The 26,201-nt window shown below is 49.7% G+C and overlaps 1 protein-coding gene across 1 annotated transcript; it reads left to right on the forward strand.

The window, feature by feature from the left end:
- Nucleotides 1-11,857: 11,857 nt before the first annotated feature.
- TF (transferrin) lies at nt 11,858-24,490 on the forward strand. The gene is made up of 17 exons (XM_002192690.7): nt 11,858-12,198; nt 14,260-14,423; nt 14,607-14,715; nt 15,923-16,114; nt 16,289-16,424; nt 16,697-16,752; nt 17,615-17,784; nt 17,905-18,091; nt 19,017-19,171; nt 19,296-19,389; nt 20,025-20,054; nt 20,711-20,869; nt 22,013-22,157; nt 22,622-22,686; nt 22,798-22,982; nt 23,660-23,846; nt 24,251-24,490. Exons 1-17 carry the CDS (start codon nt 12,156-12,158, stop codon nt 24,286-24,288), a joined length of 2,115 nt encoding a protein of 704 aa, XP_002192726.5. The 5' UTR covers nt 11,858-12,155; the 3' UTR covers nt 24,289-24,490.
- Nucleotides 24,491-26,201: the final 1,711 nt, after the last annotated feature.

Raw genomic sequence — 26,201 nt, forward strand, 5'->3', positions numbered from 1 at the left:
TTTTTTGGAGCCCGTCTCTGGGATGCTGTAAGGAGGCAAGAGCTGGTATTTAGGAAAACATCCAATTCCCTGCAAAACCAGGCTGGGGGAGTGCAGATGGCACATAACGTGGATGAAAACAAGATGGGTGTGTAGGCATGGGGAACATGTCACCACTACTGGCACCGGTCATGAGACATCTTTCCCCTGTCACATCCATGCTGAAGGCACTCACCCAGCAAAGCCTGGCTGGGAAGCAGGGAAGAACAGAATAGAAGCTGCTGCAATCAATCAGCTGGGACACCAGGTCCCACAAGGAGCTGTCTCCTCTTCCCATCAGTTGAGCCCATCTTCAAAAAGACGATTTCTGAGTAAGGAGAATGCCAGTCCAGGTTGGGGAGAAGTGAGGAAATGAGGAAATGAGGAACTGAGCCCCTGGAGAGAGAAACTGGAGCACTCTGGCATTGAAAGGGCAGAAAGGGGAAGCCATAGACACACAAGAGGTTTAAAGTGTCTTAGGATGAGAATTACAGCTGTGAGGCCAGGTCACAAGGAGCGGAGGAGCTCTCTGGGTGTCTGTGCAGCTGCACTGGTTCCCACCAGCCTTGGAGGGTCTGCAGACCATCTCTGCAGGGTTGGTCTGTGTGCTCCCATGCGTGGAGCTCCAGGGAGCGTTGGGCATGATGCCCCTCCAGAACTGCCCCTGCACCCCAGGGAATGGATATCACTGTTCAGAGACCTTCAGACCACTGTCCTTCTATTGGTGCAGGTGTCTCTTTCCAGGTGTTCCTCAGCCAGTCTGGGAGAATTATTTTCTTTTGAACAACCAGCACCAGGAGATAGTGCATAAAACCATTCTGTACCTTTAGATTGCTCCTTAACCTAGTCAGTCTTACAGATCACAACCTTCTAGATGTCCCCTGCCTTCCTTCCCTTTCACCATCCAAATCTCTGAGTAGGAGGTGCACGAACGTGAGAGTTTGACAACTGTGAACTGAGCAAGGGGTGAGTTACAGAAAAGGGGATAGTTCCTCAAACTGGGAATCCTGCAGAGTGCTAGAGCAGCCCAGGTTCAGCTGTGTGTGCTGTTCCTGGGGCAGGGCTGTGTCTTGTGCCTGAGAACTGGAGTTCAATACTTGGCTCAGCCAAGAAGATTGCAGATGCAGGAAAATGACTTGATCAGAGCCAGCACCCCACTGAAATCCTTCAGGAGATGATGATGTCCAAGGTTTGGTTTGGGTCCCCTGGTTTCTCCCCTCAAGCCAGGACCCTGAGTGCTGCTAGGAGCCAGAACAGGAGCTGGCCACAGTCCCAAACTCCAGGTGCCCCAGCTGGGGCCATGGCACATCCTCTGTGTTCCCCCAGCACCCTTTCTGCTTACATCTCTTTTATTTTCAGTTGGTCACCTGTGACCAGGACAACCTGCACCATGGCTGCTGGACAATTGAGCAGACTGTACTTTGTCATTTGTGAGAATATCCTGAACTGCTCCAGGTGCCCATGTCTCTCTTTAAAACCAAAACAGCTTGACTTGCAGTTAATCTTTTAATTCAACTTGGATTGCTGAAGGTGGGAATAACCTCTGAGCCACCACCTGTGCCCTTTAACAGGAGATATTCCATGCTACCTCTGCTGTAATTACCCTCTGAAGGTGTCAACACTCTGGAATGAGAGAGGCAGCTCAAATTTATCTTTTAGGGGCTAAACCAGTGCAACCTGTTCTTTTCTCTTATCTTCTCTAGTTTAGTAAGTCCTCTGCCACAGCCAGAGCCTGCAAGAGCTGCTAATGGAAATATTATGCTAATGAGAAAAAAGCTGATGGCTCATTTGGTGTAAAGCTCTGCCCTGGGAAGCTGTTTGCTGCTGTACTCTGAAAATCTGTGCTGGCATCCCTCGTGGTAAACAAGGAAGGAGACACAGGTTGGTGGCTCCAACTTCCCCAGAGTCTGCTGTCATTACACAAGTCTGATGACCTTAAATACAGGCCCAGTCTTTCTTCGGGGATTTCCCACCTCAGAAAATATGCAAAAGGAACAAAAATATTGCTTGTAACAGGATCTCCACAAAGCTTTTCCTGCTGTTTGTTCATGTTATGTCTCCATGGCATGTTTATGAGGGTGGTGTTGATGTCAGCATGGGGCTGTGGGACTCCTGTGAGAGCCAGGACTTGGTAGAAATGTTTGGTTTGATGGAAAAATCTTACTGCTGCATACAATAAATCATTGCCCAGGATAAAGTGGGATGGAAATGGATTGAGGTACGGGATCAAAGCCCTGCAAAGAGCTGGAGTCTTGTTTCCCATTCCTTGGTCTAAGCAGAGGAGAGGTTTGTGTTCTTGCCTGTGTGCCAGGGTACTGCAAGGGCTGATTGCTCCCAAAGGAATGGGGATCCCAGCGTGATCCTTGTCCCCCACAGCTTCCATCCAAAGTGATCAGGATGGGGCCTGGATAGCAGCTGGACTCAGCCCAGAGTCCAGATCTCCTGGGATCTGTTGGTGACAAGGAAGGTCTGAGGCTGGGGTCAGATCTGGGGGCAGCAGGGTTGGAGATTCCCTGGGACCACCCAGTAGGTCCAAGGTCCGGCTGAAGAGTCTGGCTGTGAGTTGGGGACAGGACCAAGAGGGCCATGGCCAGGCAGGGGCAGAGCTGAGGTGGAGCTGGGGACCAGTGCTTCTCCAGCATTGCTCAGGCAGGGAATGATCAGCTGAACACAAACAGACTCCTGGAAAATTTTAGTGGAGGTCCCCAGTGAGGCTGGAAAGGAGGGAGAATGGGGTTGTAGGAGCAGGTGATGCCTTCTGGTAAGGGATTTCTCTTGCACAGCTCACTGGTGTTTCTCCAAGGCTTTTTCCCTCTCTCTGCCCCCAGTATGTGGCCCTGGCACTCTCTGGCTGTGGTGTCTGTCCAGCCTCCACCTGGCAGAGGTGTGGCAGGACCTGCTGCCTGCAGGATGACAGGAGAAGGATGTTGGTGGCCAGAGATGTGCAGGTGGAAGGGCAGAACCTCTGGTGAAGGGGGGAGCAACAGACGTCAGATCAGGTCCTGCAAGGCTGTGGACACAGCTGTGCTGAGACCCTCAGTCCCTGGCAGTGAGCAGACTCCCCAAAAGGAGTTCATTTTCCTTTCCCACTGCAATTAAAAGGGAATTGCAGTGGAATTAGGTAATTTCTCCCCATACCTTTCCTAGAATAAAACTGATTTTACTGATCAATCACCATTGTACAACAAAAATGGTCATTGTTGCCCAGAGAGGTTCTGGACTCCCCATCTCTGAAAGTGTCCAAGGCCAGGCTGGATAGGGCTTGGAGCAACCTAGGATGCTGGGAGCAGTCCCTGTCAATAGTGGGAGGGCTGGATTGGATGAGCTTTGAGGTCCCTTCTAACCCCAACCATTCTGGGATTTTATGATTACACCTACAGAGTGCAGCCACGTGCCTCCACCTTGTGCAACTTCTAACAAAACATCTGAAGCAAGAATTTTTCTGGTTCCTTCCTTTTTCTCGCAACAGTTTTCAGGAGCTGTTAGAGCCATGTCACACTATAGCTGGGCTTTGCCACCACATTCCCCAGTGCCACAGCATCCATGTGAGCAGAGGGTGGGGACAAGGACCCATTGGATGATGCTGGGGGATCTGGGAGGGTGCTGCTGCATCCTGATGCCCACCCCAGCCCAGAGCTCCCTCACTGAGACCAGCCCCAGCCAGACCTGTGTCCTGAAGCCCCCTCATCTCTGCCTATGTTTTCTGCTCCTTTATCCCTGCAGCTGGAAATGCAATGAGGATTAAAATGCCGCTGGAGTCTAAAAGCCCTCAGGAGGGGGTTTGAAATCTGCTCAGCTGGGTCTTTGGCTCCCCCCTCTCTTCTCCTTCCAGAACTTTTAACAGTCCCAAGTCTTTTATTATTTTCCACATTGCAAAACAGTAATTACTGGAAAGGATGAGGTTGTTTGAGAGCCAGGGTCCAATGGTGCCTCAAGGCTGTGCCAGCCCTGGGTGGCCCGGGAGCCATTCCCCTCGGATTTTATCTTGATGAGAACATCTTGCTCATCGAGCAGGGAACAAATTCCTCTGATACTTAGGAGTGAGAGGAGGCACCAGAAGGTCAAGGCTGCCCATGGGCTCCTCAGTGATCCCTGGGCAGGGCAGGTATTTCTCTGGTGGTGTGGTGGTCACCAGTGCTGGGCTGGCAGAGAGGAGATGCCCTCTCAGGTCCTGGGGCCAGTATTTGCTCACTGGTCTCATACTCAGCTCTTGACCTCTAAAGGGTGAGATGTTTGCATGGCTCGTGACAGATCTGTCTTTGAAAATCTCAAGAGCAGGAGGGAAATTAATTTAACTAGAGTTCAATGGGTCTCCAATAAAGCCTAAGCCTTGCTGTAATTCTAAAGTGTTATTTCCATTAATTCCCTTTTAATGCTGCTTTAAAATTACAGAGTGGAAGGGAATGTTGGCCACCAGATTTTTTTGTGGTTTCAAAACAAGCACTATTAATCAGCAGGGAATTATATTGGCTGTAAGAATGTTTAAATGGGAAGGTGGCTTCAACCAAGACACATGTAACAGTATGTAGCTGTGGTGACAGATTAAAAATTAGCTATTGTGAAGCTTCCCGCATGGACAGGGGCTTGGAATTAATGATTACCATAAATTAACTAACTGGAAAGGGGTTGAACAGCAAGTTCAGTTTGACCCACTGGTTAGCTGCTTTCCCGTTAATTTAATGCCCAAATCTCATTTCTGGCCAGAGCAGCCCTTGGGCACAGTGCTGGGTGGCTGTGCCAGCCCAGCTGGGCTGCCTGGCCACTGTGGAGGATGAGAAGAGGTTCAGTCCCTGCTCCCTGGGTCAGATCTAGCAGAGAGAGCTGCTCCAGCAGATGGACAACGATCCAGCCCCAGGTCTGGTACTGCTGGCACTGCTCTGGGAAGCTGGTTCCCAAGTTCTTCTGGATGTCTCCCCTTGCCTTCTTCTTTGTGTCCTTTTGGCTGCTGGCCTCTGCTGCCTGCTCCTCCTGTAGCTCCATGCCCACAACAAAGTCATTTGCAAAGTGACCCTCGGTCCAGCAAAATACCCAGAATCACTCTGCAACAGGCTTGGAGCTGCTCCCTTGACTGCATCTGCCAGGACCTGCTTCACTGATGTCCCCCTGCTCCCGTATGGTGGTGGAGTAGCAGTGGCTTACCCCCAGGGTCACCTTGTGCCCCTCCACTCTTCCTCCCCTCTCACTACAAGGTCTTCTTCACCATCTGTACCACAGCTGTGCCTCTGTCCCCATCCCAGTGTCCTGGGCTCTGCCACTGCAGGAGAACATCCCTGGACATGCAGGATGTGCACATGGTGTCTCACAAGAGCCACAGCTCCCTCCTCCTGGAGATAAGCCACTTTTTCTCCTGTTCTCAGCCAGCCACATCTCTGGGATGCTCCAGCATCCAGTTGTGGGGACATGTCCCCGTGGAAACTGTCTGGCATGTCCCAGGGAGCTGGACACAGCCACTTTGTGGACAGAAGAGTTGTGCAACTGCCTGGTGCGTGCCCTGTTGTGGGACCTGGGGTCCTGAGGAGAGGAGCAGAGGGTGCTGTGGCCCCACAGGGCAGCTGGCACTCCTGCCATTTCTTTCCCAGATAGCAGTATTTACTTGTTTGTTCCCACAGATCTTTAGAAAATATACAGGAGGCAGGGCTGAATGTTATCAGGCTCCAGCTGCTCTCCTTGCAAGAGTGAATTCAGTAGGAATTCACCACCTTCCCTTCCAAAATCCTTTCAGGTACATCACAGCTCCTGCTGTTGCACAGACTTGTTGGTAATCCTGTTAACCTTTGGGTTCATTAAGCAAACAGAGACCCTTCATTAGAAGGAATGGCACTAATTGTGTGTCTGAGAGGGTGAGTTTTGCATGGAGTGCTGGCTGGTGGAGCCACTGCTGACTTCAGCAAGGGGGCTGGGGAGTTAATTGGGGGCCTGCTTGGGAAAGGAGGTCAGGAAAACCTGTTCCTTCAGCACTGCTGGGCCAGCTGGTGTTTGCTGGAGCGGGGGATGTGCACGGGAGGATGTGGGGCTGTGGCACCGTCCTGCAGAGCTGCCATGCAAGGTACTGCATGGGTCAAGGGTCGAGCATACTGGCACCTGGTTGTTGAGCTGCCATTTAGTTTCCAACCTAAAAATGCAAATCTATTATTGGTATGACCTGGTAAGCAGCTCTGGACAAGAGGCCTCAGTCTGCAGCTAAGCTTAGCACTCCAAGCTGGGAAGAGCGGCTTAAAATCGACAGAGAGCTCTTTGTTTGCTGTATGCAGTGTAGAAATTAGGCAATACTTAGAAGCAAATATTGGTTCAAACAACACCAGCTCCAACTCTCCAGTGTCCCATACAGTTGGCTCATCCCAGGTAGCAAACAGCATTTTGCAACACAGTTAAAACCTGACACCGAATATTTCTCCTAACCAGCAGGGAAACAGGTTTGTGGCATTTCCTGAAAATAAACTAGGCAGAGTGACTCTGCAGTTGGAGCACAGCCCCAGAACTGACACACAGGACCAAACATGGCCTGCAAGCCTGTTTCTGGAAAGCCAGCCACAGCTTTCCAGGTATTGGTCAGGCCTTGGGAGCCACGGGGAATGCCAAACTGGTCCCAGTCCATCGTCAGCCAAGGCCATGTCTCAGAGCTGGCTCTCACACAGTGGCCTACAGCTGCTGCAAGCCCCATGCTGACATGGGCTTCAGGGCAGGAGTGATTTCCTCTTCAAGGAGAGGCTTGGCATCAGGCAAGAGGGCTGGGATTTCCCCCAGGTTCTCACACAGGTGAGGTAAACCAGTTCTGCAGGAGCCCCCTGATTCTCCCTGCCCCTGCTGGGTACCTGAACACTGAATCCCAGGATGGTTTGGGTTGGAAATGGCTGCTAAAGATCATCCCGTCCAACCCATTCCCATGGGCAGGGACACCTTTCACTACACCAGTCTGCTCCAAGCCCTGTCCAACTTGGCCTTCAGCTTCAGGGATGGGGCAGCCACAGCTTCTCTGGACAACCTGTCAGGGCCTCCCCACCCTCCCAGGGAAGAATTCCTTCCCAATATCCCATCTAACCCTGCCCTCTGGCAATGGGAGGACATTCCCCCTTGCCTTATCACTTCATGTCCTTGTCCAAAGTCCCTCTCCAGTTTTCTTGGAGTCCCTTAAGGCCCTGGAAGGGGCTTTAAGGTCTCCCCAGAGCCTTCCCTAGTCCTGCTGCTCACACTGCTTTGGATGTGGCCTAGCAGATGCTTGGCTGCCATTACACAGTGCCAGCTCATGTCCAGTTTATCACCCATCAGTTCCCCAAATCCTCCTTCACAGGGATGCTCCCCAACAGTTCACAACCCAGGGTCACCATCTCCCATCTCTCCAGACAGGCACTTTGCCAGTCTCAGCTTCTGTCCCACCCTGGCTATTGACACAAGATGATCTGGGAAAATGTGTTCCCATCAGGCTGCTCTTCCTGCCTTCACCTGCCTCCACATGCAGGCCTAGGACAGGACAAGAACTTGAGCCCAGCTTTTGTGGTTGACCGTGCTGACATCCTTGTCTTGGGCATGCTCCAGCCTTCTCCAAGCCACAAACTGGAATTTTCTATTTCCTGAGGGAATCAAGTTAACTCTGGAGAAGCCGTGACTTCTGGTGAGTGTATATTTTGCCCTCTTCCTTCAGCCCACCCCACCTTGAGGTTCAGTAAGTTCCCCTTTGTTTTTTTTTTTTTTTGTTGTTGTTGTTGTTGTTTTTTTATCATTTTCCAGAATACCCAGGGCATTTTGTCCTTAGTCACTCAAAGTCAGCTGGGTTTTCATCACAACTGCCAGCCTGGTGACCCCGGGGAACACCAACCTTAGCTCCAAAGGCTTCCACAGCTGCCTGGGAACACATCTATGGAAATAACTGCTCCAAAAAGTTGTGTGAGATACCTGTGATGGTGTGGTGTCTTGATTGCAACTTTCCCTATTTCCCTCTTTTTTTTGGGTGTTTTCCACAGGCCCACACACAACCAGAGCTCAGCTACAGCCCCATGCAGCTGTGGGATGAGCTGTGCCATGGGCAGGAGCCAGCACTGTGGCAAAGCCAAGCCTTCTCCCACACAGCCATGCCAGCTCTAACTTTATCCCAAAGTCCTTTGGATAAAGGATAAATGTCCTTTCCTTAGGAAACAACCAAAACTCCAGCGCAGCCTCATCTCAACCACAAACCACAGGGCACACACATGACCTTGCAGTAATGAGTGGGATGTGAAAATAAACAATATTATTTTACCTTCTCTTTCACTTGGCATTGTTCTTTCCCTGGGGTTCAGCTGTGTTTATACATCACCAGTGATCCGTGGTTGGGCAGAGGGTGTGCTAATTTATATTTCTTCATCATTCATGTAATTTTTAGCAACGCATCCTCTTTTGGAAAACACAAGGGCCAGGACGTGCAGTGTTGCAATGCAACGAACTTGGAATGTGGGACAGTAATTCAGGTTGTTCCATGGAGATGTGCACCACAGAAGGGTTGATGTTTTTGGGTAGCTGGGACAAATTCTGAGGAGCTCTGACTTAGCTCTGTCCTTCCTGGTAAAGCTGCTCCTGCTCATATGGGCCAGAGCATGGAGCTCTTGCCTTGAAGGGCAACAAGAATTTCCAGTGTTACTAAAAATTGGCCTTTGCTGTTCAGTCTCAGCTGAGTCAACCAGACATGGGCATTTGGGAATGGGACCAACCACACACCCAGACAGCCAGGTATGGGTCAGACCAGAACCTGTAGAGGGAGGTGAGGGTACTTAGCAAAAGGCAGGATTTATCATGTGACTAAACACGCATTTTCTAACATCAAATTTGGCAAAGCAGGTGTCTGATGGATGTTCAGAGAACAAAATTGACTGAATTACACAGTTCATCCCTCCTGAATGCCAAATGCCAAAAAGAATGGCATTTTGCAGTGGAGGCCACCCAGGACACTTTTCCTTCCAAGGCTTCCCATGTGTTGAAATCTGTGCTATTGATGATTCCAAGATTGTAGAAAGTCTCCGTCTTTCGGCCCTGTTGCCAAAGAAGAAGTCATAATTTGTCTGTGCTGTTTTCAAGGTTGTTTATTCTGTTTATCTCTAACATGTTCTGCTGCCCTGCTGCAGCTCTGTCCTGCAGGGCAGCGTGTGGGGCTCTGCCCTCAGTGGGATGTTACAAACATTAAATACCAGAAATTACCTGTGCTGTATTTACAATAACGTGCCAATATCTGTCATCTACATTGAACAGTGTGTCCCCAGCCTAAACCAACAGAAAAATGCCAACACCACAGTGAAACATGGAGGGCATGAAGAAGGAGAAAAAGGACAAGACACACCCAATTTCCTCCATCTTGTCCCCTCTGAACCCCTAATCTAGAAACCTAAAATTTTACTTTTGCACCCGTGCCACACTTAATTATTACTCTTATCAAACACTCAGAGCTTGTAATTCATCCTGTAAGATTGAAAACTCTTTTCCATGGACAGAGATCACAGACAGTGTCTCTGGGGGCTCTGTCCAGGGGGGTTCCTGACCCCTGCCGGGGTCCCAGGCCCTCCAGGGCAGACAGAGGGAAGCCCTGGATTCCCACACCCATGGTGGGCTGTACTCCTCAGAAGGAACCACCTTGGAGGGCTGTTGGTTCCTTTGGAGATCAAGGCCTGAGCCCAGGTGGCCTAGAGGACACAGCCCTGGCCTGCTGTGCTTCTGCCATTGGGGTACCTCCAAGGAAAGCTGTGTGTTGGAAGAGTTTCTTCTCTTCAGGCTTGGCCACAGGAGGCAAAGCTGTCGAAGGAACATCCACAGGAAGGATGCACACCAGGAGGGGAGTGGAATCCATCAAGGAGAAAGGCAGGATTTGCTGGCACCAAAAGGAGGTGTAGAAGCACCTCTGCATGTGGCTGGTGATGTTCCAGATGACCTGTGGCTGGAGATCTGGAAATGCAGGTGGTCGCTGCAGTGCAAGAGGTATTGCAATCCAAGCCCCTTCCTTCACCTCTGGATTTGCCGTGATGCCATGTGGGAGAGCAAGGGAAAGAGATGTGAACACCACCCATCCCATCAGCTCATCACAGCCATCCCCTTGGCAGGCAGAGAAGTCATTGAGATGCAACCATAATATGAGAAGGGAAAGAGGAGTGGTGAGCTGTCCATGGAAAAAGGTCTGGGAACCATGTACAGAAGGGAAAGATAGTTTGGGCTCTTCCAGCAATCTGCACTTCTGTTATTTGAGTGGATTCTTTATGTTTTCCAAGCTCTCTTCTGCATCTTTCTCCTTCATCTGTCCTGTGGTAAAATATCTTTATCTGGGCAGCGCTATAACTACTTGTGGAGTCAATATGTCCAAGCATTTCCACCAATATTTATGTGCTCAGGTGTCTTTGTTGTTTCAGCTGCAACTACAGTTTCTCAATATGTCTGTTAGAAGGAGCATTTTGGAACAAATCAGCAAAAGACTCTGGAAGAACCATGTGGGACAGTCTTCTGCAAACCCTTGTGCTTCTTCCCATGGATGGGGTGTTGCTAAGGCTGCATGAGTGAGGCAGGGATCAGTGAGACCTGCAGGAAGCTGGGAATAGATTTCAGTGACATCTACCCGTCTTGGTGGAAAAAGACCTAGGAAGGCCACAGCTTTCTGGAGTAAATATGGATGAGAGGCTTAAGGTGGGAGAAAGTCACAGCTGCAGTGTGTTTGGAGACACTCTGGACACAAGAAATTCTGCTCTTCTGGGAAAGCAGGGGATGAAGGGATGAGAAACAGGAACCAGCCATGCAGATGGAAGTGTTACAGATGATGCTGAAATAACCAGCGTGGCCAGGAGTGCCTCTCACTCAGCCACAGGTACCATGGTGGAGGTGGTCATTGCCACCCTCCCAGGGTCACTCTGTAGAGCCAAATCCTTGGCCTGTCACTGGGCTCCCACCTGCACTGAAGCCATTCTGGGCACCACCACTACCTGCAGGTCACTTTGCCCTGGGCCTGCTGGGAGATGGGAAAGGAGCCAGCCCAGGTGTTTCCAGTCAACCTCCAGCTGTGTAGAGAGTGAAGGCTGGAGGAGGAGGAGGAGGACCTGTGCAGGGGGTCCAGGAAATCCTCCCTGTAAGGGAGGCTGGTGCTCTTGAAAGCAAGCCTGGGAGCTGGACCTCCTGGCTGGGCTTCCAACAGCAAACCTGTAGCTTCTGTGGGGTGGACATGGTGAGAGGACCAGCCCTAGAATGGTCCAGGGATGCTGTTCAGGCTCAAGGGCTGGCTGATGTGACCCAGGGAATTCTCAAGTTGGTGTGCATGTGCCAAAGGCTGAAGCTGGTCCTGTACCTGGCAGCAAAGATGGGGACATGAAGGCTGGGACAGCATCACAAAGGCTGCCCTTCATAAACCAAACCATGCCCACTGGCCCCAGGGGGACAGGCCAGGAGTGACACAATCGGACGGAGAAGCTTTGCAGAGGAAGTGGGAGGAGGCTGACTGCTAATCTCATTCCTTCCCAGGTTCACCCCAAAAATTTATCAAAAGTGCAGTGTGATGCTTCCTTCTGTCTGCAGGGCACTTATTGAGCTGTCTGGTCACCGCTGTTGGCTTTTTTTTTGCCAGATCGGGTGTAAGAATCATTTACTGCCTTTCAGCCCCCCTGCCATTGCCGGGAGCACACAAGGGAGCGGGCAGGCATTCAGTGCTGCGAGCCAAGGGGCAGCGGGCACCTCAGCAGCACTTACTGGCAAACACAAAAAACTCGGCTCTGGATCCAGCAGGGACTTTCTGAGCTTAGTTTTGGGCAAGGCAGGGGGTGGGCAGCACAAAGAAAATCGCCTCTCCTGCGGCGTTTCAGCCCGCAGGAGGATTCAAATGCCACAGCTTGGGAATTTTCCATCTGAAGCCCCTTGTAAAATGCAAAGCGCTTTGCCCCACTCTGACTCCAGCCTGCGGAAGGGTTCAGTGCCAAAGTGAAAGACTTCTGAAAAATGGGCTGATCCAGGGAGGGGGGCGATTTAGGAGCTATTGAGAAACAAGGAAGGACAAACAGCGTTAGGTCATTGCTTCTGCAAACACAGCCAAGGCTGTTCTCTATAAAAGGGGCAGAAAGCGGTTCCAGAGCCATCACAGACTTGGAGGGGACGGTCTGTGACCAAGGCTGCTGCACCCCTCCCACGGCATCCGACCCCCTGCAAGCATGAAACTCGCACTCTTCACTGTGCTATCCTTCGGGATAGTGGGTAAGTGTCTGCTGAAAGCACCCTTTGGGGGAAGGAAGTCAAAACCTCCGTGGAGCCAGGCTTCCCTTCCAGGCAAGGCTGTTTCGGAGTACCCAGACCCAGGCAGCTGTTAAGGAAAAGCCGGGACACGAAGCCGTGCTTGCCTTGGCAGCCGTGGATCTGTCAAGGAGGACGGTGTTTTGATGTTACTGACGGCAGCTTTGGCCAGCCCGTGGGATGGAGGGAGGGTTGCAGCTGCCTGCACTGCTGATGCCCACCCTGCAAGGAGGAGGTGAATGCTTGGGACAGGCTCTGTCCGCACTCTGGCTGTCACAGGGTGAAGGGAAAAAATCATCCTCCAGCCAACTGCTGTGCTGGGAGAGGGGCACGGGCTCAGCCAGGGGGGAGAAATTATTGCAAGACCCGCCTGTCAAGCTTGTACGTGTGTTTGGCTAAACTTGAGGGCAGTGACAATAAAATAGAGCTTAAATAATGAAAGATGTGGTGTGCTTCCCACTCTGCTCCCGCGCTGCTCTTCCCTACCCCTGCAGCTGTACTTTGCTCAGGCTCCTGTCTATTTTATGCCACATTTGTGCTGCTGCAGGGCTGGCTCTGTTTGGTGCGATTCTTTCCTCTTTCTCTGCTCACAGCTCTGGCAGGCAAGGGGCAGGTAGCCGTGGCAAAGAGTCTGCTGCTGCACCTAGTCTTGGGACTGATGCCTGGACAGGGAAAGAGGGATCTTCTTCCTGGAGAAGGCAGCAGGTCTCTTCTGATCCCCCCTGAAGTGTGGTGGGGATTAATGTCCTCTGTTAGGAAGTGCTCCCTGTGCCTCTGGCGTCAGGAAGTCCTTCAGTACCTCTGCTGAATATTAGCATGCAAAGATGTTTTTTTAATGGTTCCTCCTCTTCCTCCCCTGCACAGAAAGAGACAAGAGGTCACCCAAAAGGTTTGTGATGGTGGCCGGGGCACTCAGGCTGCCATTACCTTCCCAGTGTCACCAGTACAGCTGGGCTGACTCCCTCCGGAGGTGCCCACCCAGCCTCTGCCCCAGGCAGGGTGCTTGCCAGCATTAAGTTAAGGTGACCATGGCTGTGTGCAGCCAAGACTTGAAAAATGTATGATGAACTTGAAAAACATATGAAAAAAAAGAGGTGGTGGCCATAGGAATTGAGGCTAAGGATTTTCCCTGTGGCCAAATTCAGCACCTCCACTGGGAGGCTCAGAAATCAGGTAAAGAGAGGCTATTTCTGAGATGAAAGCGAAGATGGAAATGACACAAGTTAGTCTGGAGGTGTTCGGATGAAGTGTGCCATCGAGGTTTGGAGGCAGAGAGGGGTGCAAGTGGCCTCTTGGTCTGCATAGCCCTGCCTGGAAGGGGCAGAGTGAAGGTGAATTGACAGCACAGGCTGGCCACATCCTTGAGCTGCAAGTTTCCAGCATTCCTGGGTTCAGGTTTCTGGAGGAGACTTGAATCTGCATCGACCAGAGGCTTTTGCTATGTTCTGGTCCCCCAGAGCAGCCCTTCAGCTGCTTTTACTGGGTGGGGCACTCGTGGAAGGACTATGGTGGTGCTATGGCATCTCTCATGGGGTGCAGTGGAGCAGGTGAGACATAGAGACAGTTCAATAGATCAGATCATTCAGCTGCCAAGGAGGTGAGAGTGGCAGTGCACTGCACACAGCCTGGCCAGGTCAGAGCTGCTCCCCCTCCAGGGTTATTGGCACAGGCACTGCTTCAGTGCTCCAACTTTTCTCTCCGTTTTTGCAAAGGCTTGAGCTTGATTTCTATTGAAGTGTGTGGATTTGTTCTCCTAATCCTGTGGATGTTGCTGTGAGTCCAGGCTGCTTGAGTTACAATAGTCCTGGGACAGGAATGATTGTCCCAGAGGTTCCTGATGGGGCACAAGTCAGGCAAGAAAGAAAGAAAGGATCTTCCTGTGTGGCTTGGGAGATCCTGCATGTGGCCATCACCCAAGGCCATGACCACAGGGAAGCAATGACCTTATGCTCACAGAGATGCTGTTTCTCTCCAATCAATGCCTTTCTACCTCTCTGAGACTATTTTTTCTGGTTCTTTCTACAGCTCTGTGTTTTGCTGCTCCCCAAAAGCCAAGTGTCAAGTGGTGCACAGTATCCTCAGCCGAAGAGAAAAAATGCAACAGCCTGAAAGACCACATGCAACAAGAGAACTTTGCTTTCAGTTGCCTGCAGAAAGCATCATACCTCGATTGCATAAAAGCTATTTCGGTGAGTGGGCAGCACATTCCTCTGCTGGGATGTTTCAGCAGCCTGTTACACCTCAAGATGGAGTTTCCTTTCAGTCACTGGTTGTTACCTGTGATCCCCCTGTTATACACAAGGATCCAGGAGAGACTCTGGGAAGTGTTTTTTGTGCTCTTTATTAATTGATGAAATCTCTTTGTTGTTTAGAATAGCGAAGCAGATGCCATTAGCTTGGATGGAGGTCAAGTTTTTGAGGCAGGCCTTGCTCCCTACAAGCTGAAGCCCATTGCTGCTGAGGTCTACGAACACAGTGAAGGTACATTTCCAGGCAATATTTTTAAGCCAAATGGTGGTAACAAACTGAGAGTGCAGAGGCCATCCCTTGCATGAATAGTTCCTATTTATTTTGATTAGGGATCCAAGATATTGCCCCTGGTTTCCAGCTCCCAGAGGGGAAGGCATGGGAGGGGGGGCAGTTCAGCAAAATGTGGATCATCACCCATGGTCACAGGACCCAGTGTCCTGTTTCTTGTCATTTGCTGCAGTGAAGGTCTCTGGTCCCATGAGCAGAAATCATGGTCCTCCTGAAACATGGCATAAAAATGGTGCTTGTCCCAGAGATCTTCTGCTTTCAGTGACCCTGAACTCTGTGGGTAAAACATGGAGCTGGGAGGCACAGATAAGTTCTGTGATTTCCTGTGCTTTCATCAAAACAGAAAAAAAAAAATATTGGAGAGGCAACAGCATTACTAGTGGTTGGGAGGGACATCCAGTTGAGATCCCTGAGGCAAGAAATGCAGGCAATCCCCAGGAAAAAAGGAGAAGCATAACAAGGGCTCTGCAACAATCCCCTCTGATCAGAGTGAGATCCATGGCTCCATCCCTATTCACCCATTGTACCATCCTTCATCTCTCCCATCTTTTTCCTGGGAGCCAAACAGGTGCCATTTCCCCACCACATCCAAAGCTCCAATCTCTTTTGACCTCTTTCCTGGAGTTCAGCCTCTTTGTATGCAATATTCAGGATCAAAGCAATGCAGCAGAGTAATTCCCAGTGTAGGAGTCAAGAAAAAGATCCTAAACCTTAAACGCTGAGGTCTCTACCACCCCCCAAAACTCAGTCATTATATCCATATATAGCATGTGACAGACTAGGTAAAATTCTAAAGACTAAATATGGAATTCCAGTCTCACAAGGCGTCTGTGGGCAGTGGCATTGGAGAAGAGACTTGCCAGTGGAGACTTGCAAAAAGATTCATTGAAGTTCCTTACAAAACTATTGCACCTTGAATGTGATAGCATTTTCAGGTCACTTACTGGAAGTTGTAATGTGCACCATTAGCTCAATATGGACAGCATTAACTCACCTCCAAGAAAATGAGAAAACCACAAGTGTTCAACCAAATTAGCTGATTGCTTTGAAGTGCAGCACTTTGTTCCCTGAAACTGGGGTGTCTAGCAGGATTTGAAATGTTCCTAAGTCCTCTTTTCCCATTGCTTCATTCCTTTTTGCTGCACTGCAGGCTCCACTACCAGTTACTACTCCGTGGCCGTTGCGAAGAAAGGAACAGGCTTCTCCATAGATGAGCTGCGGGGCAAGACCTCCTGCCACACGGGGCTGGGCAGGTCGGCGGGCTGGGTCATCCCCATTGGGACACTCATCCACCGCGGGGCTATCGAGTGGGACGGCAAAGACTCGGGCTCCATCGAGCAAGGTGAGGTGGGGCACGCCAACACTGGTGGTGGCACTTAAGCCAGGGCTGGTGGCACACTGAAAGGGGTGTTGCCCAATCTTCTGTGGGGCTCTGACATTTTTTGTGGAGCCCCTCCCTTCCCAGTCCTCCTAAAAGTGAATTTTTGACCAACTGCTGCTTCCTTTTCATCCACAGCTGTGGCCAATTTCTTCTCTGCCAGCTGTGTTCCTGGTGCCACCACTGAAGCCAAACTGTACCGTCAGTGCAAGGGGGATGCCAAGACCAAAATGTCCCGCACAGGACCTTATTCTGGATATTCTGGAGCTTTTCAGTGAGTGAGAGTTATTTTTCCTTTGGGGAAACATTCTAGCCCTGACACATGCCAGTTTTTATTATACCAAGGAAGTCTGTGTTGGAATCACGGGTCCTGAGGAGACTGAATTGCTTCTCTGCCATTACAATTTCTTCCCTTCCAGCACAGCTTTTTTTGGAAGACCATTGCTTTATAGCTGTAGTTTATGCCAAAAATAGTTTGTTGAAATGGGAGATAGGGAGTTACAATGTCTGTTTTTCTAACTTTTCTTCTGTTCCTTCCACCTGCAGGTGTCTGAAAGATGGGAAAGGAGATGTGGCTTTTGTGAAACACACAACTGTTCAAGGTACACCTGCAAGATCCCTCATTTCTTCTCTTTCTAGTCCCACCTCTTGCTGCCACTCCATCCTGCAACTTGTCTACACTGTGCAGCTTTCATTCCTCTCCAGGCCTAAACACTTCTTTCATCTCTTGAAAAAAGTTTTGCACACTGTGAACTGACTAATCCTTGTTAATGAGAAATGGGATTATGGTGGATCCACATTTTCTTCTCTGAGGTTCTTCTTTGTATCTGGAAAAGCTGCTTGGTGCAATATCTCTGAGCCAGCTTTAATGTGAGCAATTGAGCAGGTCACCCATCCCTCTGGAAGGGATTTTTGGGGGAATTCAGCCCATAGCAAGAGTTCACTAACTCTGTGGAGACCAAGGGTGGCCTGGCACACCCAGGACCTGCAGTGAGCTCAGTGGAGGGTCACCAAGGTGGTCATGGGGCAGGGATAACTGTCCTGCAAGGAGATACTCTGTGGGATGGGCTTGGTCAGCCTGGGGTCTGGATACAAGGGGAATTTTTTGCCCCTTGAGAACAGTGAGGCACTGGGACAGGTTGCCCAGGACAGCTGTGCACGGTCCATCCTTGAAGGGTTTCAAGATCTACCTGAAACATCCTACTCTGTCCCTGCCTTGACCAGGGATCTTCAAAAGTCCCTTCACTCTTGAATTCTCATGTAACCTTGTGATCTCAGTCCTGCGCCTTGTCTGCAGCCTTGACATTAGTCAGCTACTGGCCTTCACTCACCATGTGCAGCTCCTGACCTGCTCAACCCATTTGTATGGGATTTGTAAACCTATTTGTATCTCTGTGTGCATAAATCCTCGTACTGTTGTCTATTCTCATGGTGATGCAACTCATAGTTCCTCCCTTCCTTCAGAAAATGCCCCAGCTGAGAAGGATGAGTACGAGCTCCTATGTCTGGATGGCACCCGCCAGCCTGTGGACAACTACAAGGCCTGTCACTGGGCCAGGGTTCCTGCTCATGCTGTTGTGGCTCGAGATGACAGCAAGGTCAATGACATCTGGAACTTCCTCTCCAAAGCACAGGTACCACCGATCTCTCCGTTCTGTCCTCTAACACCCCCTGTCCTCTGGGTTTGATTGCTTTCTCCAGCTTTCCAAGAGTTTTGGTGTGGTTGTTTGCTGATGATTTTTCCCTTGTGGCAGGAAAAATTTGGCGTGGGCACAACCAGCACCTTCCACCTCTTTGGGCCACCTGGCAAGAAGGACCCAGCCCTCAAAGACTTGCTGTTCAAAGACTCTGCAGTACAGCTGAAGAAAATCCCATCACTGATGGATACTCAGCTCTACTTGGGCTTTGAGTATTACAGTGCTGTCCAGAGCCTCCAGCAAGGTAGGCAGGACATCAAACACCAATGTAGTGTCAGCTTGGGCTGTGTGGAAGAGTTGGCATTGGCAAATACAGCCAGGCAAAAGGAACATGTGCTTTTCAGACACAGACTGTATCATCTGCAAAATATTTTGTGTGAAATTACAGAACTTTCACAAGCTTCATTTGCATCAGCAAAGGAATTTGTTGTATCCAAACCCAAATTACCATACTGACAAACTCCACACCAGTTATTCAGCTGGTGGTAAAGATTGGACATGGTCAAAACCGCTCCTTAGAAAAACCATTTCTGGGGTATAAAAAGAAGGAACATCCCAGGACACCAGGTTCAGACACTTGAGGGAACCAATGTCCTTGATTTCCATCTAGACTCATCAAGCATTTTCTGATAGCTTTCTGAGGGTCAAACATCCCATAAATGATCTCTGAAACCCACTTACAATTCATAGTACAATTTAAAGTACTTCACTTCTGTTAAGTGATATTTGTGGAAGGGGGTGAATGGACTTCACATAGCATCAAACCAGATATTTCAAGTGCTGTTCTACAGAAATGTAACTAAGTTTCCAGTTCAGGGTGGTCTTAGTCCCATGGCTGTCTGGGTTGTGAGGATTGCAGAAATGTGGGACATATTACAGGCAGCAATTCCACAGGCATTCAGTGGTTGTGCTGTCTTAGCTAACAGAAATCTGCCTGAATGGCTTGTGTTATTCAGCAATTCACCTTTCTGACCTGTAAGTTGATTTTTGAGCCTAATTCAGCGCAAGAATCACCTTTCCTATTCTTGCCAACCCAGGGCTTAATTAACAAGAACTCCTTGCCCTGAGCAGCAGCAGGCTGGTGTGTACAGGTGGTTTGTGGCCGAGTCCCTCACACCAGAGCGTGGCTCTGCAGGGCTCATCCCTGTTTCCCTGTGCTGTCCTTGCAGATCGCCTGACCCCCAGCCGCAGAGACAACAAGATCCAGTGGTGTGCGATCGGCAGGGATGAGAAGAAGAAGTGTGACGTCTGGAGCGTGATGAGCAACGGGGATGTGGAGTGTGTTGTGGCAGAGGACACCAAGGAATGCATCACGAAGATCATGGTACAGCTTTTTTCCCCTTTTCTCCTCACTGTGAACTTCTTAGGTGCTTCTTTTACCATTCGAGCTCTGGAAAGCACTGGCCTGGGGGTGTGCAGCGTTTCATTTCTGCACTTTTCCCTTGCAGAAAGGTGAAGCAGATGCCATCAGCTTGGATGGAGGCTTTGTCTACACTGCTGGCATGTGTGGCTTGGTGCCAGTGATGGCAGAGAGCTATGAGGGTAAGCACATCTCTGTCTCAGGGTCCAGCTGGTGGGGAATGAGCTGGTGCCAAAGTGCTAGTTTTATTCTGGAATCCTACAAAGCAGCTGCGGTGCTTCATCCTGCAGAAATCACAGAATATCCTGGGTTGGAAGGATCCCACCAGGATCATCAGTCCAACTCATGGCCCTGCACAGACACCCTGACAATCCCAGCCTGTGCCTGGGAGAGTTGTCCAAAGCTCCTGGAGCTCTGGCAACCCAGGGGCCGTGCCCATTCCCTGGGGAGCCTTGGGCAGTGTCCCACCACCCCACTCCTCTGGGGGGGAAAACTTTCCCTGATACCCAACCTAACACACAGTGCTCTGAGGCAACTCTGCTCACCATTGTCTTTCCATGAAAGCAGAGCAGGCATGGATAGTCAGGAACTCTGTTTTAATTAGGATGCCCTAGTCCTTTAGCACCAACCTTGGTAAAACTGCTTGTTTTAGCTCAGAGGTGCAGTTGGAAGCTGTGCTTTGTTCTGCTGATGCACAAGGTGTTACTTGAAATGGTCATTTTTACAACAGAGTTTCTGCAGAAATTAGTGGGCTTGATTCTTCTTTTGGATTTGAGGTGTATTTAACTTAACATCTTCTTCTTCTCCCCTTCCACAGACAGTCACTGTGAATCAAAAGAAGAACCAGGTAATTACTGCCAACAGAGGGACAGAAAACAGTCCAGAGGGATATAATTGGGAAAGTAGATATGAGTCATGAGTGGAGAACAAATAGCCAGTCTCTACCCAAAGAGTGTCCAATGTAGATATTAGAATTCTGGGAGATGGTTTTAGCAGTAGGAGGGAAAATTAGGGGCTGCAATAAGATCAAGGAGAAACATTTGGTAATGGCAGAGATTGGTGTGGTCACACTATAACAGTGTCAGGGCTGTGAACAGAGAAAGAGGGTCTGGGCTGCAGCATTAGGAAATTTTCTTTCTAGAAATGGACAAGGGGAGAGGAGGGGAGGGTTTTGTCCTTTGCTAAGGAGACAAATCAGGAGTGGATACGAAATCTTCACATGTGCCTTGCCTTCTTATAGCCTTCTCCTATACCCAGGTATCAGAGCTTTGGAAGGCAGGGAAATGTCAGGGATAATAATTTCCTAGGAGTGTGGTGGAAGTAGATGCCTCACATCTACAAACTCTTCCATTGTTGCTGCCTGGCCAAGTATTTATAAGCACAAAGTAATTCTGCGCTGTTCGTAGGTGCCCTTTCCCAAGTGAAGCCGGTGCTCTCTCCTAAGGGATCACAGTGGGATCCTTGGGTCAGACCTCAATTCTTCTCTGTTTTATCTTCTGAAAGCAACCTACTTTGCTGTGGCTGTTGTGAAGACGTCTGACAAGGATATCAACTGGAACAACCTGCAGGGTAAGAAGTCGTGCCACACCGCCGTGGGGAGAACTGCTGGCTGGAACATCCCCATGGGCCTGATCCACAACAAGACAGGCAACTGCAACTTCGGTGAGTCCAGTTTGGAATCCATTTCTTTGAGCTGGGAATCTGCTCACAAAAAAAGTCTTACCATTGGGTTTTCAAAGCTTCTTGTGTCTCCAAGATTCCCTCCAGGAGGGAGGAAATGGAGAAAATGCTGTTATTTAAGGTTTCACTGAGGAAAATGTTAGGCTTTTGGTGTCTGCTTCAAAGTAAGATATGGCACATCAGCTGCTTTGGGGGTCTTTGCTTTCTTTTCACATCTCTCCCCTTCCTTCTGAAACAGCCCAAGAGATATTCCCAAAAAGGGAATGTGGGCTGCCCCACATGGGCCTGGTGCTTGTGCAGGGTGTGGAGTGGGGCTAAAAGATGAAACTTAAAGGGAGGGGAAGCACTGAGAACAGGGGACAGAGGTTGATTTCAAGAAACTTAATCTGACTGCCTGAGACTTCACTGAGAGTTATGGTTCAACAAAAATAATTAGGAAATGTTATCAATGTTAACAACCAAGACAAAGTAAGCATATAATAATTAAAAGGAAGTATCTAACCACATGAAGATATTAGTGTTAGTAAGTTTTATTCTTGGCTTCTCTATCCTCCTGCCTTCCTTTCCTACTGTCCCTTCTACCCCAAGAGCTCTGACACTGCTGCCAAATGCATCTCTGCTGACCCATAAAGGTTGTGGAGGCTTGGGCTGGCTCTGTGTGAGCTGGGAATGGTTTGGAGGGAAACATTCATCTTTTTATGACAATATAGTGTCTATTGCACTTGAGCCTTAGGCTCTGCTTCATCACAAAATCACAGAATCACAGAATCATGGAATGGTTTGGGTGGAAAGGGATGATAAAACCCATCCAGTCCAACTCCCTGCCATGGGCAGGGACACCTTCCACTAGCCCAGGTTGCTCCAAGCCTCATCCAGCCTGGCCTTGGACACTTCCAGGGATCCAGGGGCAGCTACAGCTCCTGTGGGCAGCAATAACAATAATTATCAATAATAACAGGACCCAAGTTCCATGGTCAAAGCTGGATGCACATGGTTTGCTGCCTATTGAGTCATGCTCCTTCTCCCAGCCCGTTTCCAGCTCCCCTGCGAGCGAGAACAAGTTATTACAATAAAACCTCACTTCTCAGGGCAGGAAAAGTGATTTTCTCCCATTCCTGCCTCCAGATGAATACTTCAGCCAGGGCTGTGCTCCCGGGTCTCCTCCCACCTCCCGCCTCTGCCAGCTGTGCAAGGGCTCAGGGGGCGTCCCTCCGGAGAAGTGCGTTGCCAGCAGCCACGAGCAGTACTACGGCTACACCGGAGCTTTACGGTACGTGCTGGGGACAGCCAGGCTGCCTCAGTGTCCTGGGGCTGGTCACAGGGGGTAGGTCACAGCTGGAGTACAGCCTCAGGTCCACACTAACTCTTTTTCTCCATTACACCACTGAAAGTGCATATCTCTGTAGTACTACACATGTGCCACATGCTTTTCCTTTGCTTTCTGAAAACAGATGTGAAATATCCCCGTTCTGTAAAACTCGTGTCCTGGTGCCTCCAGGAAAACACAGAGAGGCACAAGCCCTGCCACACTGGCAGAAGTGCTCCTCTTTTAACATAAATAAGGAGCTTAAAATCTGTGTTTCAGATATATTTAAAATATTTGTGGCAGGGCTCCTAGACCTGGATGTTCTTGTAGATTAATTGTACAGAATAAGACTCAAGTCTAAATCAAATCTGTGGGAAAGGGACAGGATACAAGCACTTATATCACTGGCCTCTTTTTCTACTTCCCAGGTGTCTGGTTGAGCAGGGGGATGTGGCCTTTATCAAGCATTCCATCGTTGAGGAGAACACTGATGGTACGTGGTCAGGGCTGCTTTCCCCATCTGCATAACTGCTTAGGCAGTGTTGAGGCTGATGTTCTCCTGCTATGCAAGCACTCTGAATCTCCAAACCCATTCTCTTTAAAGGCAAAAATACAGAAAGCTGGGCCAAAGATCTGAAAATGGACTCATTTGAGTTGCTGTGCACTGATGGGCAGCGGGCAAATGTCATGGATTACAGAAAATGCCACCTGGCCAAAGTCCCGACCCATGCTGTGATGGCACGTCCTGAGAAAGCATCCCAAGTCCGTGACATGCTGGAGAACCAAGAGGTTTGTAGTGCTGAGAGTAGAAGAAATATTATGAGGTTGCTCTGATTTTTCCCAAGTCAGTGTGAGGTGGAAGCTTTAACCTCACTGCTATGGGTTGACAGCCTTGTCCCTTGGCCTCCTCCTTCCTCCATCCCTTCCCAAGTGCTCTTTCTCCTCTGCCACCCTAGCAAACACACCTTTAGGTGCCAGTGGGATTGCAGCTGTTGCTGCTGGCACACTGTGCTTGTGTGACATGAGTTTATCACCTCCTTTCTGGCCTCTGCTCCTGCTGGGGTGTATCAGAACCTCCTTTGTGGTGCCTGGTCTGTGCCACAGCTGGGTCAGGCTCAGCCCCAGAGCAGGCTCCCTGCACACACACAGCTGAGCAGAACCAGGCTAAACTGTCTCTGTTTCTCCCTGCAAACATTAATATCGGCTCCACCATCAGGGTCTGGTGAGAGGCACCTGGGGCCTTTTGCTTCTACTCATGGTTAAGTTACAGGACCTGCTGGCAGCATTTCTGCACATAGGGACAAGAAATGTGCCTACCAGTGCCTCCCTCCTCTAAGCATACAGACAGAAGGTTCAATCCTAAATTTCTGGACCCTGGCTTGGGGCTTCCTGGGCTGATGGTGAAGAACCAGGAAGAAGAAGTAGGCCAGCTTTCTACTTCTCTCCTCTTTGTGCCTTTATTTCAGAAGCTGTTTGGAGCAAAAGGAACCAGGAAAGAAGATTTCAATATGTTTGCATATGAATCCAAGGATCTTCTCTTTAAAGACCGGACAAAGTGCCTGATCAAGCTCCGCGATGGAATGTCGTACAAGGAGTTCCTTGGAGATAAATACTATGCTTCACTTGCCAGCCTCAACACCTGCAATCCATCAGGTAACTGGAACAGCCCCAGAGGAAGTCCCGAATTGCAGTTCTTACCTTGCAGGCATGAGCAATTTCTTCTGGAACTGTCCATTCAGTTCCTTTAAAGGGAGAAGATGCCAATATTCTTTTCTCAAAGTTCCTTGGGTGAACTGAGAACAGACTTAAAGTCTGCTGCTCTGGCAGCAATGTGAATAAAAGACTTTTCCTCACCTTTAGAAAATAGGGACTTTGAGAAACAGCATAGAGAACCCCCCTGGACCCAGCAGTGTGGGATCTGTGGTTAAAGTCCTTTTTTTGTGGCACACTGTGGATTTTCCATGGTGTGACATTGTTGGCATGGCTGGGTGTGTGCTGGTGGGATGGAAGTGTATAAAAGCAAGATCTGAACTTCTCCCTGTCCTTTCCCTTTCCAGATCTTCTCCAGGTGTGCACCTTCCTTGCAGACAAGTAGTGAGATGGGAAGGATCCTTGAAGTGAGGGAGAAAACCTCAAGCCATGACTCCTCTCGTACCCTCAGCAGCGAACACTGACCTGCGGAGGGCCCTCTGCCTTCACTGCTTTCTCTGCCCTCCCTCACCACTCTGAAAGTAGCTCTTTGACACGTCACAATTCTCTGCTGCCAGCACAGCAAAAAATAAAATTTAAAATCTAAACTGGTGTCCTGAGATTTTTCTAAATGGCCCTTAAGCCCAATCCTTCCTCAGTGCCTCCCACTGTAGGACAGTGACAGATATCAGCATGGCTTTTGTCACTTACTGCTGCCCCTTAAGGAAATTTCTTGCACCATCTGCCAAAGCAAAATGGATTGAATGTACCCTGGAGCCTAATTAACAGATGCTTTGTGCTCTCTGTGCTTTTGCTTTGCTCAGATTATCCCAATGTCTCCCAAGCAGGTGAGGGTTCCCCAGTGTGGTTGGGACACAGGAAGAGGGAGAGTATTTGTGTCAGGGAAGCTGAAGAAATAAAAACCACTCCAAACCAAAATAATACAGTGGGTGTAAGATGGGAGATGTGAACAGAAGCTGCTGTGTCTCAGATCTCAGCTGGCTGGCTCTGAGTCCCTTCCAGCAGGCAGGACTCATTGAGCACATACATGTATTGATGGGGAGAGTCCAGGCTTAGGCTTCCTTTCTGGAAAAATCTAGGATTTGCTTGGAAATGTGTTTGTTTTGGCAGTCTGTCTGACCAGTGCTGCTGACCTGAAAACAAACATGTAGGTAGTTTTGCCTGATTCCGAATCACAGTGAAAATAAAAAGGCAAGACAAAAAGGGCTGCTGAAGCTCTCTGCTCCAGAGGAACAGCCTGGGCTCATCCAGAGTGTCCCAATCCTGGAACAGCCTGGGCTCATCCAGAGTGTCCCAAACCTGGAACAGCCTGGGCTCATCCAGGGTGTCCCAAACCTGGAACAGCCTGGGCTCATCCAGGGTGTCCCAATCCTGGAACAGCCTGGCTCATCCAGGGTGTCCCAGACCTGCTGTCAAGGCAAGTGTGGAGGAGCTGCTGAGAGCACAAAGCTCCTGGCTTTGAGGGAATGAATATTTTGATGATTTTTGGATGCATATGGTAAGTGTGGTGAGAAGTCTACCAGCCTGGCTGAAAATCCCCCTGGATGGCAGAAATGCAGAATGTGACAGGAAAGGATGAAATGTAGTCCCTTGGTTTACCTAGAATGAATACACTGGACAGGTGGTTTTTTTAACCCATTTTTCAAAATTAGCAAAGAAATAGAATCAGTGCCTCTAACAGACTGTTTCTACAATTCAGTATGCATAATGTTAAGTTAGAAAGTAAGAAAGTTGGAAAACTTCCCCCCAAAAAAGCTGCACCATCTGCATTTCATGTCAGGTGTAAGCCCTTGTCCCATAGGTAGAAGGCATTAAAGGATAAAAAGAACCTCACTAGAGGATCACTCAAGCTGGAAGAGACCTCTGAGTATCTCCAGTCCAATCTCCTTCTCAAGGAAAAGAATCAGCCAGTGTGCTCAGGGCTTCAACTCCCTGGGCAGGCTCTCCTGCTCCTGGCAGCTCCCAAAGGAGAACATTCCTCTCATAGCCACTTGGAACCTGCTTCCTTTCAATGTATTCCCGTCACTTCTCACCCTGCACCACTGTGGGAAGCCTGGCTCTGCTTCCTGATGCCTGGTACAAACAGCCTGGGACAAAACAGCCCCATGGGATGCTCCAGGCTGGGGACAGAGCGGCTGGGAATCTGGGAAAGGCCCTGGAGGTGCTGGTGACAGCGGCCAGACACGAGCCCAGGTGTGCCCAGGTGGGCAAGAGGCCAATGGCCCCTGGGCTGTCCCAGCCATGGTGGGTCCAGCAGGCCCAGGGCAGTGACTGTCCCCTGTGCTGGGACCTGTGAGG

Source organism: Taeniopygia guttata, chromosome 9 (genome assembly GCF_048771995.1).
Source record: "Taeniopygia guttata chromosome 9, bTaeGut7.mat, whole genome shotgun sequence".
In the NCBI taxonomy this organism is placed as follows: domain Eukaryota; kingdom Metazoa; phylum Chordata; class Aves; order Passeriformes; family Estrildidae; genus Taeniopygia; species Taeniopygia guttata.